The 15,745-nt window shown below is 43.9% G+C and overlaps 2 protein-coding genes across 5 annotated transcripts in view; both read right to left on the reverse strand.

Annotated features, from left to right (window-relative positions):
* Positions 1-273: 273 nt before the first annotated feature.
* On the reverse strand, positions 274-10,606 carry dyrk3 (dual specificity tyrosine phosphorylation regulated kinase 3). 3 transcript variants are annotated; one of them, XM_079685768.1, is made up of 6 exons: positions 9,775-10,606; positions 7,658-7,767; positions 4,177-4,382; positions 3,734-4,085; positions 3,095-3,511; positions 274-3,007 (listed from the first exon to the last, which is right to left on the reverse strand). In XM_079685768.1, the coding sequence occupies exons 1-6, from the start codon at positions 9,815-9,817 to the stop codon at positions 2,276-2,278; spliced, it is 1,860 nt and encodes a 619-aa protein (XP_079541894.1). In that variant the 5' UTR covers positions 9,818-10,606; the 3' UTR covers positions 274-2,275. The 3 variants fall into 3 exon arrangements, with proteins under 3 accessions (XP_079541894.1, XP_079541893.1, XP_079541895.1); XM_079685767.1 differs by having other exon boundaries at positions 3,734-4,088; XM_079685769.1 differs by having other exon boundaries at positions 3,734-4,037; positions 9,775-10,604.
* A 2,549-nt stretch (positions 10,607-13,155) lies between these two features.
* rassf5 (Ras association domain family member 5) overlaps positions 13,156-15,745 on the reverse strand; it is a 29,446-nt gene continuing 26,856 nt past the window's right edge. For both annotated transcript variants that reach the window (XM_079680998.1, XM_079680997.1), the window contains exon 6: positions 13,156-15,564. In XM_079680998.1, coding sequence (XP_079537124.1) covers positions 15,421-15,564 — 144 coding nt within the window. In that variant the 3' untranslated portion in view covers positions 13,156-15,420. The remainder of the gene's footprint in view (positions 15,565-15,745) is intronic.

The following is a 15,745-nucleotide window of genomic DNA, read 5'->3' on the forward strand; positions in this document are numbered from 1 at the left end:
GCTGGTTACAAGAGCGTCAGGAAGGAATTGATTGACGTTTTGTTTCATTTATTGTCACACTATCTTAACTCCAAGGTTTCCTCAGAACTGAGCTTTAAGATGTTTTGAAATCTTTCATTTTCTGTGGCAATCTTATCTGACACTGAACTGCTCAAACTGGACTTTGCCAAACTGAAAAAGGGAATGTTTGTGTCACCCTTCGTGGAATCTGTCGTTTTTATAATATCAAAATATGCATTTTTCTCATACTAGAAATCACCCCAGAGTAGCACATTTCAGTTAATAATCATTTTTTATTTTCTTTAGAAAAAGAAACTATCACAACTTCATTTGGTTACTGTACAGTTTCTCTTCTCATAGTCACTCATTCTGATAACAGTTTGTGATTTCATGCTGGAACACCAAACACCCTCCTACTAACGCACACCACTAGTTACAACATGACGGTACACTTTCCTCTTTTTCAGCATTTTAAATCCTGTGATACTCTGGACTGAATAGCAAATAGAATTCACTTCTATAAAAAAAGAAAAAAAAACTGAGACAGAGTAGAAATCCCTGACAGATTCACTGAGGAAACGAGGGACAAGAGAAGGGACTCTGAGCGGTGTGGTCCATACAACCTGCACCTGACGAGTGTGTGTTTTGGAGAGCACCATGGTTCACTGTCTGTGTGTGAGTTTAAGAGGTTCCCTGCCCTACATGAGACAAGAGTGGGAGAGAAAGAGTCGGTGGGGGGAGGAGAGTATCTAGGTCAGATTGTGGAGCATGCAGACCCCCTTTGCAGACACACTCGCATTCTCTCTCTATGCGGACAAAACTACATGCATGTTCATCAACAGTCGGGACAGAGGACTGTAAGTGGAACACAGTTAATATAAGATTAAGGGATGTATCAAGTATGTCTCCCTGAGAAACACTTATTTCTTCAGTACCATAAAAACCCCCCGTCACTGGCCCGTCCTATCAACCCATCTACACCTCATCCTGAAATTTAAAAAAATGTGGCTCATTGTTTTACATACCGTCTTCCTTTTGTCCTACACTTGAAAGCACCTATTGTTCCATTAGGATTAGTGCACCGCTGCCAATGATCCCAGCAGCCAATAAGGGGGCAGGGGCTTGTGACATTCAAACCACTTTTAACTTTCCGCAGCCAACTTTCCACCCGCAGGTGTATGTGTGCAGTGACTTGCACCTCACTGCACCAGTATATATATATACACATACTGGTTTATGGGAGCCAGCCTCACATGACAGGCTCAGTTTGTGAAGTGTGATGGTGACACCTTTGTGACAGTTTGAGTGGAGCTACTGTCCTCCCAACACCCCCACTCTTTACACTAAAATGGGGGAGTTGGGAGGCAGAGGGGGGGGGGGGGGGGGGGGGGCCGTAAATAGGTTGTCCGTGAGCCCCTCGACAATTCCCACAGTAGCACCACAGGGCTAAAGCACACACACACACACACACATACCAACGTCACATTTTGAGCTGAAATGCAAGCACCAGGGACCGGGAAAAGTAGAAAAAGAGAACAATTAGAACAGAGAAAGAAGTGAAGACTTATTGCTAAAAAATGTATTCCTCATTCTTCACCATATAATGCCAGTCCCTCTTTACCTGTTTAAAGGCATGTATTGTGTATTCAAGGGGACATTTGTGTACAGGGGCTCGAACATTAGCGCACGATTCTTTTCTTCTATTAAATCAGGTTGGATCAGACAAATCTTTGCTTGCTAATAACTCTAGTGTGATAAGAGTAATCTCTGTAGCCCTTTTCAAGTTTCACTCGTATGAACACTCTCCCAGGAAAGGGATGGCATCCTCTGCGAGTTAAGAAAGAGTGTGATGTGAGGCAAGTGACAGTGCAGGTGTGCTCGAGTGTGTTTTTACTAAAAACACACCATGACGTGAGAACACACGCAGGTTAAAAACATTTGCTCCTTTACGAAGCCGTCCACTCGTACGAGGACGTTTTTAAAAAGCATTATCTAAAAATCAAACCTCATCAGTGGCTGTATAGAGAAATTCCACAGCCGCTCAAGAAAATCCTCTGTATAAAAACATCTTTTTTGAGTGTTTCATTTATTGTCTCTTGCTCTGCTCAGCTAATATTAAAAACCGGGAACTGGGGGGTGTCGACACCTCTCAGTAGAAAACAAATAAAAGAACAACCAAACGAGTTTCAAAACCTAGTCTCCATGTTCTCCTGTGCTCCGACTCCTCCTGAGGAGTGCAGAGGTGGAGAAGAGAGGAGATGACAGCACTCTCTCTCTAAGAGACAAGTTTGGGTAGGACCGTGCGAAGAGGTAAGGTCTCTCCTGAGTCTCCCATCGTGTGGCCCCGCAGTTTGTTGTTGGCAGCTGTGGTGCCTAAGCCAGGCCCCCCTTTGACCAGGATGGAAGGGAAAGAGGTGCTGTGGTGCTCGGGGAGCCGTTTCATTGTGGCCCCTTGGCTCTTCTCGGTCCCTGGTAAGGGCTTGGGTAGGCGGCGATACAGCCAAGGGTGCCTGAGGGCCTGGCTAGGGGTGAGACGTGACGAGGGGTCCCAGTCCAAACACTTCTTTATGAAGTCAGTAAAGGTGGGGTCCTCGCAGCCCTTGAGCGCGGCACTCCACTCCTTGCTACCTGGGGGGCCTCTCATCTTGCCGCGGCGAGAGCGAGACCCCGTCAGCACGGTGGCCCCTGTGGGCAGGGTGTTGGCCCCGCAGTAACGAGGGTGGCCCTTGGAGTTGATAAAGTTCTTTGCGCGTTTGGCCTGCTCCACCACCTTCTGGGGGGGCATGCCCAGCAGCTCCATGACACAGGCCAGCTGGTCGCCCTCGTCCTCGCCGGGGAACAGCGGGTAGCCGGTCAGCAGCTCGGCCAGGATGCAGCCGAAGCTCCACATGTCGATAGGAAGGCCGTAGCGGGAACCCAGGATCACCTCTGGGGCTCGGTAGAAACGAGACTGGATGTAGGTGTACACCCGCTGGTGTTCAAAACAGCTGGAACCAAAGTCAATAACCTGGTGGAGACAAGAGAGGAGAGAGTCAATGTAGGAAACCACTTATCGCTCTGCAGGGGCCACAGGTGAACGTGCCAGGGGTCTCACCTTGATGCCGCTGCGGCCCTGCTGCTTCAGCAGGATGTTCTCCGGCTTGAGGTCACAGTGAATGATTCTGTGCCGGCTCAGGGCCTCCAGGCACTGCAGAATGGAGTGCGCAAACTTCCTGACCAGAGGCAGACTGAAGCCCTGGAATTTGTTGCGCTTGATGAGCTCATACAGGTTCATGCTCAGAAGCTCGAAGGTCATGCAGATGTGGTTGCGGAAGGTGAAGTTTTCGAGCATGTGCACCACGTTCATGGTGCCGTTGCGATCCTGCTTGCGGAGGTGCTCCAGGATGCGGATCTCCTCCTGCGCCTGCCGGTGGAAACGCTTCTCGTTGCGCACCATCTTCAAAGCCAGGTGCTGCTGCAGCTTGTGGTCGTACACCTTGGCCACCTGGCCAAAGCTGCCCTTACCAATGATCTGAGGAGAGCCCGAGAAAAGACTGGGTTAGCTTCACATCAGAGAGACCATAGTACTTCTACGGTGTCATTGTGATCGCCCAAACACTTGACACACAGAAAAAAATCTAATCTCACAATATTTTGTAACACATACCAGGATATTAGTTTAGTGACAATATTGTAGGCTTTAACATTGAGAGTTATCATAAATGATCATCTGTAGCCAGGAAGATTTCAATACCTTGAGGAACTCGTAGCGGTAAGCCACGTGGTCATGGGCGACATTAATGTATCCGCCCTGCTCATCGTCGTAGCCACAGTTGTTGTTGCCGCCGGCGACGGCAGGCCTCTTCTTGGCATTGGGTCCCACGAAGTAGATGTCTGGGTAGGAGTGGATCTCCGTCTGTTCCAGGGTGGTCAGCTGAGATCGGTACAGCCTCAGAGCCTGGTCGGGGGTGAGGGGGCCGCACAGCTTCCCGCTGTTCCCCCCACTTCCAACGCCCAGCGTGCCGGAGGATTCACTGGAGCCCTTACTGGATTCAGTGCTGCGGCAAGCAAGCATGACAGAAACATGCTGTGAAGGGGGGTTCCTCCTGCTTGTGAATGTGTTTTTGGCAGCTTTAGAATACTTTACTAGGATGTTTTGAAGTTATAGTGGCGTGTCCTTGTGTGTTTGTTTCTTACCTGTCTACACTGTGCTCCTTCGACAGGCTGGAGACCGCGGCGGGTTTACTGGGCGTCTGTCCCGTGGTCCCACTGTTCAGAGGGGCGGCCGTTGTTATGGCGTTGACCTTTCGATTGTTGGTGGTGTCTTCATACAGGTACTTGACCTTCAGCTGGCCACCTCGCACACTTACCGGTTCCCTCATTACAGTCTTGTTACTGACAACCTGTGAGAGGAAGAAGAGACAAACCACGAGCAGGGTGAACACGATTCATTGTGTCAAAGACGTTTTGATCATTGCGTTGAATTAATGTGTTCAATAGAGGGAAGAGAGGACCGCTCTGTTTTTGTCAGACTTGAGAGACATTGTGAACTACTAGCCTGTAAGGGAAACGGACAACTGAACATAGTCAGGGTCACAATATTTCTTTGTTGACCTGAATCACGTTACTATTTATTAATATATAAAGTGAACTAATCGGTCAAACTAGTTTTGCCAGAACAGTAGGGTGACTAAAAATAGCATTGGGATAGGTGTGTCGTATTTGATATTTATTTATTTAATAAGTTTAAACTTTAATGTTATAAGTGTTTAAGTTATAAGTGCTAACTTTTTCCTACTCCTTTCCACAAATTTAATATTTACAGTCTTTGTTATAATATTGTTTAAGAAAACGTGCATTATGTTACTTAGAGTTTACCATACGTTTACTGTTTGACTTATACATTACATGTTTTAAATAAATAAAAGAATGTAAAACTAAGAAAGCGGAATTAGCTAGTGAGCAGATCTATCACAGGTTTCCTTTGATAAGAGGCTTAATATCAACAGCTAACCACAGAGCAGAGAGTCAGAGATACAGAAGGCAGCAGGTGAACCAGCGCAACTGGATTTCGATCCAGTTTGGCAACAAATTCAAACGCAGGCCCACCCCAACCCGTGCAAAATGACCAACATGGTTCCCATTTGATTTGTTTGCAAGCTGTTGGGTAAAGGGTATTGCTATTGTTTAGCTGCGTATTTTAATTCTCTTTTCATTTGTTTGGGCTCAATACGACTGCACAACGAACAAACATCCAATTTGAGTGACAGGGACTGAATTCTCCTCCAGTCTAAACAATCACAAACACTGTAATCTATTTTTGGACAAATGTGCAGACAAACTTTTCAAAGTGACGAATCCACCATTGCCTAATACAACTGTAAGGTCAGAAGAGTTTCAGGAACGCTCCAGTGTCCTGCCCTTGCTTTAGGTTTCAGCAACCCCAGGAATTCATTCCTCCTCTCTTTGCGTCCCCCTCCCTTCTCTCTCTCTCTCTCGCTCGCTCGCTTACCAGCGGAAAGAGCCCTCCACAAGATTATGGAGCTCAAGGGAAATGACAGTCATTAAAGTTAGATTATACTCTTAAACTGTAGAAGCAGTGTGGATGTTAATAAGACACGCCGACATAAACCCAGCGTGGCCTTCCTATATACAGACACATCTCCCGAGTGTGTCTAGCTGTCTCTCTTTCACAAGCTCCTGTATTTAATGTCAGTGCAGTTTCAGCCATCTGAGGGAAACTAGATCTTTGGACATGATGTCTTCTCTTCTGTGATTAAATAACTTTGCTCCCCTGTGGAGCTTCTGGCTGCGGCTTATACACACACAGCTGAGCAGGTTGGCTATGGCTGAAACAGTGTCCCCCGATTAACACAACAAGGAAATGTACATTAAAAGTGTTGACATGTTCCACTGAAAGAGGACTCAGCCTCGGAGTGTGTTTGTGTTGTACGATTGAGTCCTAAAATAGAGGTGGTATGCAGGAGGGTTTTGCATACATGTAACCATATAGTCTTAACTCATTACAACAGCCCTGCTGCTGACCCAGGGTCCGGTGCAGCTGTTGTCCCAAAGCTGTACTACGAACATAGTGAATGTCATCGATTGAGCCCACTCACCCGGCCACAAACACTGGCCTTAAAAATCAAAGCTTTCAGCATGTGGAGCACTATCTGTGATGGATCATTGATTGGAATGGGCAAGGGGCGCTTTAGAATTCTTTTTTTTTAGAAGTTATGAAAATGACAAGCACTCCGGGAGCGAAAATCTTCTCTAACACCAATGAATACCGAGTGTTCTTTGTGCAAATCTGCAACAGATGGAGGAGGGCTAATCTCTTTTTCTGTCAGAGAAACACCCAAGTACGCTTTCCTCCTCTCAAGCACAAAGTCTGAGCGTTGTAACAACTCGACACATCAGCAAATCGTGGTCAAGCGGAGATATGGGTCATAGACATAACAAAACTGATTAATGTTGCATTATGGCCCAGAACTAAGCACTACTACAATGTATTGTAATCATTCTTGCCTTACTCTTACGAAGAAGCGGGAGTATATCAGTTGACTTTAATAGAGCATGAGGCAACTGGGGCGGATATTACCTCGGAGAGTTTGACAGAAAATACAAAGGAATAAGGACAAGGCTAAAGAGAAAACTAGGACTAACCTATGCACAAGCAACACTGATGGGAGGATTACATGAGATAGTGGAAGGGGAGGGAGAACGTGGATTGTTGATTTTGTTTGTGGGTCACATTTTCAAGCCCAATAAATCTTAACAATATATCACACCCCTCTTTCTTTCCCCCCCCCCCCCCTCTGCTGGTGTGGGGGGCGGTGAAGTATCATTGTTTGTGTGTGTGCATTTTCTGCCAAAGGGGCTTTTCAGAGGCAAACAAAGCTTAAAGATACCCCACCAGGACAATTAGGGAAAATGCATTACTTAATGTCCCAAGGACTGGTGTTGTCTGACCACTAAATGTACTCAAAGAAGTCAACCAAAAAAAAATGAACAAACGTATATTTACTTATCAGCAATAAAAAGTCATTTATATTTAACTACATGTAAAGTCTATGGAAATCTATGACCTACATTCTATGAATAAAAAGGGACTGATAACTCTGTGAATATGCACAGCTACACTGCATTACACATTCTTTTTTTAAAAAGAAGACTTTTCTCTTAGCTAATGCAAATGGTGACATACAGTATGCTCTGTGCTTAATGTTCTTCCAATGAACTGTAAAATGCACATTAAAACTACAAAAGTTCCCAAGACTGGTAACTGCTGTTGATCACATTAACTTTGGCTAGAGACACAAAATGGCCTCTTCACTTCAACTGATTTGACACGGTCATGCAAAAATTGTACTCTAACATCACTCTTCCCCTCGGGTAGTGAATCAATATTGATCACATGTTACTCTCTTGAAGGCTATTAACACGTGACTGAATTACACAGGTTGGAGGAAGCCGATAAGACCAGAGATAAGCCTGCAAATCAAGACTTAAGGGAGAAGGAGGAGGGTTGTAAATGTGATGAATGGGAACAGGGCTGAGTGGAGAATAAATCTCAGAGGAACAGGATGTCTGGAGACAAGAGTGTGCTCCGGCACAGGAAATACAGATTTGCTGGGTTTGTGCATATACGTATGCGTGTTTGGGTGTGTGCACTTACTGTGTGTTTGGGCATGGGGGGCAGCCCAGACGGACTGTTTGTATCTGCGTCGTCTTTAAGGATGTGGTCTGTCCTCATGTACGAGTCATAGAGACCATCCCCATGGCGTGCTGAAGGAACAGAGTGGAACAAATAAGTCAGCGTGATAATGCGAAATCATCAGATCTGCGACAGAGATGCACTCAGGGATAAAGGCTGACGTTCAGAGGCGATGTCTATGGAAAACCATCTAATCTCCCTTGCTTGTTTAAACCAAGCAAAGTCCCATTGATTGGTTTACTAAGCAACCTACCAGTACCAATGACTACTTTGAGACTGAAACAATTGATTTTGATAACAAATCCAGTGAACTAAACTCAGTAGGAGAGCCCCACACAGCTCCTCTCTACAGACCAGCGGGGCACATTGTCTGCCACAAAAACTAAACCCACATTTTTGGTGAAAAGCGGCCATTATTAGCAGATACATCCATTGCATCTATTGTATCAAATACATTGTATACAAAGCCAGAGCTCCGACCTGAACAGCTTAGATAGGGCTTATGGTCCGAGATCGCTAGCGCTGCAAGTGGTATTATTGGCCTAATGGGAGTAACAGATGCCTCTGTGACGACAGTTTCTTGCCGTCTGTCCATCTGTCCATTCAGACCAAGTCATGTATTGCACACACCAGGTGTGCTCAGAAATAGAACCCTATGGATGGATGCTGGTGCTTGTCATTCAATAGTGTGCTCACCTCTGTGGCACTGAGCCAAACACCTTTATGTGAGATGACACAGAGTAGATGGATGAGGAGGGGGGGGGGGGACTGTAGGAGGAAGCCAGGTACTCAAATGACAAACCTCCACCAGCCGGCTGTTCATCATCTCAACAGTCCTGTAGTCCACACTGCACCTGACATAACAAACTCTAATGGCTTGAAATAAGGATAAGCAGCCTGATAGCCCAAGCCAATTATAGAGCTATTGTGTTTGGTTAGCTCATTAGAGAACAGACCGAAACTGTTGCAGATTTGAATATTTCTCTAGCCCTTGAGAGTGTTGTAACCATGTGCAGGTGCGTCAAAGCCTGTGTCCCTTGCGTGAGCTCACAAACAGGACAGTTTATACCTGCTGCCTGGAAACAGACGCATTAGACCTGCACAGCACAGTAAACAGGGGCATTAGGGCTCCGCGCACAATATAAGGCAAGAACAGGCCTCATTAGCCCTTTGCAAACTGCTTATTACCCAGTGGGGGTCTGCACTTTCTGTAAAGCATCTGACTTTGTTTTCCAACTAAACTTTCTCGGGGGGGGGGACGCGCACACACACACACACTTCTATATCCCCTAACTGCAGCTGGCTCTACCCATTGTGAAATAAACCCTCTGCACAGCAAAGGCTAGAGAACAAGGTTCGAGCAAAGAGACCTACTGCAGATCATGTGTCATAAAACGTGGTGTGGAGGGGTTAAGTCATAGCTTTTTGTCTCCTCCTCTTCCTTGTGTCCTGGACACAGTGTCTCTTTGCAGACAATGCGTCCAATGTACACTATCTGGAAAGCAATGTCACAAAGTGTTCTAACTTTTTCTAGAATGCAAACTTAAACATTGCCACAAGCCTAAACACACCACAGAAAGATTAGGTTAGTGCCCATAAGGCTACATATTAAACAACAACAACTATGACGACCATGGAACACATTCCGAAACAGTTGTTTAAAAGTATCAAGGCTTAACACTGATAACAAAATTAATTGCTTACGAACAATGTGTAAAAACAACGCGGAGCTTCCTGGGCTGTCTTCCAAAACATTCACAGACATAAGTCTCGTTATCAATATCAAAGCAAAAGAAAACATGTTTACAACCGAAGACTTGTGAAAGGCCCTCAACATCTGTACGTTCTCTGCACACACACACTGACACGACGTGCCATTTAAACCCAGTCAAAGGTTTTTTTAAAAAGTGAATTAAAGCCATTTGAGGAACATTACATGTTTGTAAATAGTTACTTTAGAAACTGACGCCACGCCATGCTGGCAGCTAGTCTTTGTTCCACATTAACGCCGAATCTGCATTAAACAATTAAGAAGCAAAAACACATTTTAAGTACTGCGATATTTTTGTTGTAGTTACCTGTTGCTATTGGGCCCTCTGGTTTCCTGCTTATTATCATCATGATTGCAATTAAAATGTGATGCCAGCATCCGAAGCGAAGAAAAAAATCCGAATAAAAAAAAGAGAAAAACAAAGATTCACGAAGCAAACTTTTCTAACAGCGAGTGTTACTCTGCTTAACTGTAGTGTTTGCTAGCAACTTATCAGAACCAACTCAAGTTATTCTTTCCTTTGGGATTAGCTAGCTGTTTCCTTGGCTCTAACTGTAATTTATCATTATTTGATTAAACCACAGAGTTTTGTCTTCACCGTGCTGGCTAACATTAGCTACAGTTGGAAAACCCTAAGCAGGCGTTGGGGGTCGTTTTCCTTCAGCTAGCTAGCCCGCTAGCTCGCACTGCTACAAAAACACTCGTCCGCCGGAGAGCCGCTCTCTCTGGTAAAAATAGTTTGAGTCCAAATATTGCAGGTCGATGGTCTGACCCGTGTGCCCCTCGCCTTTCTCTGTCGGTACAAGGAGTCAATACAGAGCACCATTCCCGTGCTTATTCCCGGTTAGCTGACTTTGTAGTGAGCTAGCTGCGGAGCTACCACTCGGTGAACCCCCACGATTTTGTCCTCCTTCGGGACAGCTTGGGGCCGCTCGTCTTCTAGGGATGGCTAGCCAGAGTAGGCTAGCTGTACTCTAAGCCCCATGTTAACCGCAAACACACCCGGAGCATCACCTTCGCAGAATCACCTGTACTCAGTGCAATAAAGCGGCGATGTTTAATCCTTCTGCTCCGCGGTAGGAGTATCTTATTCGACGCAGCTGTGTGTTGTTGCTAAGGGCGTCTTCAGTGCGCCCACAGTCAGCAGGCAGACAGAGGGAGGAGCGGGGCGGGGCTTGGTGAGCCCCACAGCCGGCAGGAGGGCGCCCCGCAGCGGACTCCTGGTGCTCTGCACACCGCCCAATGCGAGTGTGTTTCAGAAATACTGTGTTACTGTACATTTGCTCTTTTAAAATACACTCGGTGGTACAAACATGGGCGGTTATGGAGTGGGGAAGAATAGGACAAATGTGTCTATGTTAAACCATTTGGGATAGTGTTGCACTGATGGTTGTGCTCTGTAACTTGAGCTAAGAAGTGTTTTGTTTTTAAAAATTGTAATTTAATAAAAAATTAAACCAAGTTATTACCACAAATGCTGTAACTGAAAACAATACCAATCATGGGTTTTTGATGTGCACTTTCATTTCTAAGCTGAACTATAAATGTATATTTCGTCCCACATTAACTATGCCTCTCATAAAATAACCGGCCCCAGCATTGCACCCCCCCCCCCCTGTAAAAATTTACCTAGAACTGCAACCGAGAACAATGGGTTAATTAGTAGTTATCCAAGTCAAAACATCAATACATTAATAAAACATCTTTAACGTTGATAAATGTAGGCCTATAGTGAAAAATCAAGAATAAAGGAAAAAGTCATAAATCAGTTATAAATCTTAAAAAGTCATTATTATTTATAAACATATTCGAAGAAGTGTGTGTAAACCTTAATCATTTGTTTAGACACTAATTTTGGTCCAACCTGAATATCACTTTCACAAAAGGTCAGAGGTCAAATAATGCATGAAAGAGAAACCGAAAAAACAAAAATAGAATATAAAAGGTTGTGCTTGATAATGGCTAATAAATGCTTTTTAAACCATTAGCAAATATTTAGTAAAAGTATGAATTAACCCTCTACAAAGTATGAATTAAAATATATCAGACGTTTTTACAGATGTATGTTTGACAGTCAGGGGCGAGTAGAGTAGAGTAGAGTTGCTCTTTTCATCAATCTTCTATCAAAAGAAAAGTAGGTTCTGGAACTTATGACATTAGGGAAGTGACTGATGCTCTATGGAGTCTCGGTCAGACAACATAGGAAATTGTAAGACGTCAGCTTGGCCACTGTGATGGGTATTTTATTATCCAAATAACATGTTGATAATCAATAAACAGATGCATTGCATTGTCAAACCAGCAGTTGCAGACCAAGGGCTCTGAAGACCTTTCCATAGTGCATCTGGCCATGGAAAGCTGAACCATGGACTGAAACTGGAGAAGTCATGGAGATCCATACAGAGCTCGATATAGCAAGAGGCAGGGCAGAGGACAGACGGAGTGAGACTGGGCCGGCATGAGAAGGGGAACAGGCTAAATTCAGACAGTGATACATGCTTGGCAGAGGGTGATGCTAATCTTAGCTCTTTCTCAGAGGTGAGAAGAGGGGTCTGTCTATATTTACTGCCATAAATAAGCATACTGACACAGTTTTAGGTGGCCCTCTGGGCAGCAGCCAACCCTTAAGGCCAGCTTGGCCATGCTGATTATTCTTGGACGGTGGTGTATAAGAGAGTAGGGTGACAATGCCTATAAATTGATCTGCTTATTGCACTTTCCTCTTAAAGGATTCAAGGTGTAAGTTTGTAAATTAAGAGGCACTCTAATCACAGCTGGTGAATTTACAACCCCAGCAAGAGATGGGACAAGGTGCAAAGCTACCTATAGGTCCTTGTGGGGGTTGTGGGTGGCTGTATTTGGTCTCAGAGCTTGTGACAGACACTGACACCTGCAGGTTTATTGGTCTAACACCTTTGGAATGCCCTTTGAATGAATATAGACCATATCAGGGAAAGTATTGTGTTAAAGTGACACTAGAACACCTGAAGGTTTTATCATATCAAGCATATCATAACACATGCAAACCAGATTACACTTTATACACGCTGCCTGACAGTTTACATTTTGCATGTTAAGATAGTACCTGCAGTGTAGAGGAGGTACTGCCACCTGTTGGTGATTACAGCGCAATACAGCTGGCTTTGGGTGAAGAAAACTAGATGAAAACTTTAAGCTCAGAACTTTCTACTTTGGGCATGTCTGGACATCACATTTGGCTAAAAGAGATTAACCACCTCACAATGCATTTAGTGTCTCTCTTATGAGATGTGAAATCAATCAGTATATACAATCCTCAGGCACTTATTTATTAAATATGCTGTCTACAATATGAACATGATATGCTTATGATTTAAGAAAAAACATCAAATTCTTGATCCCTTTTCTAGAACTTTTACTCCATTGGTTGATCGGAATTCAGTTATATGTATCTCATTGAAACTGATCAGCCTGAAGAAGAGGACAAAGTGGGAGATCTCTTTGTTTTTGTTGTAACCCAACCCTGTACTTAAGAACTATGAGAAACGCATTTGCAATTCAAGTAACTAAGTTGTAACTCCCCTGTATTCATTCTAGAATTACACCCTGTAGTTTAACACTTTTCAAAATGTTTTTACGTGATGTGATAAAAGTATAAATGATTAGATTTTTCTTCAAGTAAGGGTTGAACAAATGGAAGCCAGAGAAATTAGGATATGAGAACATTTCAATAAAGGGATGACCTTTTTATTTCATTGTGATATTATGTACAGTTCTACTGCTATATTTAAACACACTTCTTCAAATAAAACAAAAATAAATTGCAAAAAAAGCATTAAGTCTCAACATCCCTTGACATAATATCTTATGGATGAGGTGGACCATGAAATAAATAACTCGCGCCACACAGAGGGTTTTGGTTGGAAAGACAAATGTGTTAAGGGAAGGGAAAGAAAATAAATGTGATACACCACCCAAGAAACAGATTTGCACACATGCAAAAGCACCCACACAAACACTCAGGCACCTGTGTGCTGAAACACACCTTACATAGATCCACAGGGGGCACGTGAAACAAAAGGCACTGCCAGCAGGAACAGCTTGGGCTTTGGGTGGTGGCGTTAAAAAAGAAAAAAGACAGGTCTACTGAGAAACATGTGCTTATGGACAACTGGCCTCATTTATCAATGATTTTATGGTATTAAATAACAAAAATGTTTGTCTTGGAAATGTTTATAGTAAATAAGCTTTGGTTTAATGTATTCGATTTATGATACATGCACGCCACATATTTGTATAATTTTTACATCACATGTGCACTTGATAAGTGAGGCCCAACGAGGAAGCAATGGTGACACAAAGACACTCATTATAAGACATAGTTCACATTATCCTCACTGCCCGAGATGAACACACACACACACACACACACACACACACACACACACACACACACACACACACACACACACACACACACACACACACACACACACACACACACACACACACACACACACACACACACACACACACACACACACACACACACACACACACACACACACACACACACACGTACACGTAGGAATGATACCAAAAGAATATCAATATTCACCGTAATAACAACAAAGTTAAACCTTGTCACTCTTTTTCCAGTGTCTACATTATACATATGCATTGCAAACACGTCATTGGTACATCATAGCCTTTATCTTGAACTCTACTTATTATGTGTTTCCTTTTTTGAGTAGATGTTAGGGGGGTAAAAAGAAAAGAGAAGCAGAAATGCATGCCAAGCCCTAGAGTCATGAGCTCTTCAGAGACTGCATCTAAATGTGCAAAAACAGAAGCTGGTTTAATCTTTTTACATACACCACCTTTACATTAAATACAATTCTGAATGTCTCTCTTCCCTTTAACATCCTCTCGATAGATATCTCCCTCTAAACTTTGGTGTAAAATAAATCCTCTCTCATTCAAATGTAAAATCTGTAACGGTTTGTGGATTTCCTCGCTCAGCGTTCATGCAGGGGTCAGGATTTAGAAAGGGAAAATGATATCACAGTTATCATCTGCGAAGAGTTGGGGCTTGTGCGTGAGAAGGGGATTGCTAACTAGGTTGGATTAATTTCTGATTATGAAGTAAAAATAAACTGATCAAAGATAATTTTAATAATGAGATTTGGACCAAGTGGGATAAAGTGTGATGTTATAGGGTTGAATTCTGTTTCTTTCCGTCTTAAGGTTTTCTCTTTGCTCAACGCATGCTCCCTGAGAAAAATCAAAGAAGGATCTCGCCTTCTTATAACTTTCTATTCCTTCTTGTTCTCGCATTCAAACTCTTATACCAAACAACTCCCTCACACGTCTTGTACTCCAGCACAAAAATATACACCTGATGATAACCCTATACATCAATTCCAATTAAATAAAAAGAAGACACAGTATGATTGTCCTTCCATCAAAAGAAACATGCCTTCTGTGTGCAGGGGGATGAGCTGAGAGAGACTCATGCATAAGTAACACTTGCAGTAGCAGCAGCAGCAGCAGCAGCAGCAGCAGCGGAACAAGAGGGAACCTTTTAAAACACCACTGATTCATAATACGCCCCAAATGAGGTCTCAAGCTAGAGTTTTAGATGTTGAGTTGATGGGATCTTTCTGTATGTGTGTGTCCTTGGCAACACTGCTTGTCCAATCAGAAAATGGACCACACAACCTGTTGCCTTGCACTTTGCTTTACACCCATGAGGTTCTCCTCAGGGAGGGGGATGTGTGGGTGGTGGGGGGGCTTGAATGCGTCCTGAGAAAGGGTATGCATCAGTTTGTGTATGTACTGTATGTTTGGGTGCATGGGTTGGAGGGTGAGGACAAGTTCAGCTCTGGCTCCAGTCTGGGAATAGATCAGGGGTCTTGAGGGGGGGGGGTCAGTCTCTCCCTGGGTTGAGGTCGTAAGGTAGCAGGTGAAGGGGTCAGGGGTCATGTTGTTGTAGGGCACGTTGTAGTTTCTGTCGGTAAGCGGTGTATTTTTGCTCCACTGTCCGGACGCGCTCCGCCTCCTCGTTCCCCAGGATCACCAGGAAGTTTTGAAGCTCGGGGACAGAGAACGCATACCACTGTCGGAGAATAACAGAAACAGATTAATACACCATGGCTGCACGTTTTTACTCATAGCCTTCTATGAATCTCAATCAAAAAGTCAAATGTATTCCCTCTATAATTCCCCGTAATGTTACAAAATAAAACAATTCTGAGAAACAATACAAAGTGCAGAAGTGTCTGCCTCGAGACCAAGAG

The sequence above is a fragment of the Notothenia rossii genome (genome assembly GCF_949606895.1).
Source record: "Notothenia rossii genome assembly, chromosome: 5".
NCBI lineage: Eukaryota > Metazoa > Chordata > Actinopteri > Perciformes > Nototheniidae > Notothenia > Notothenia rossii.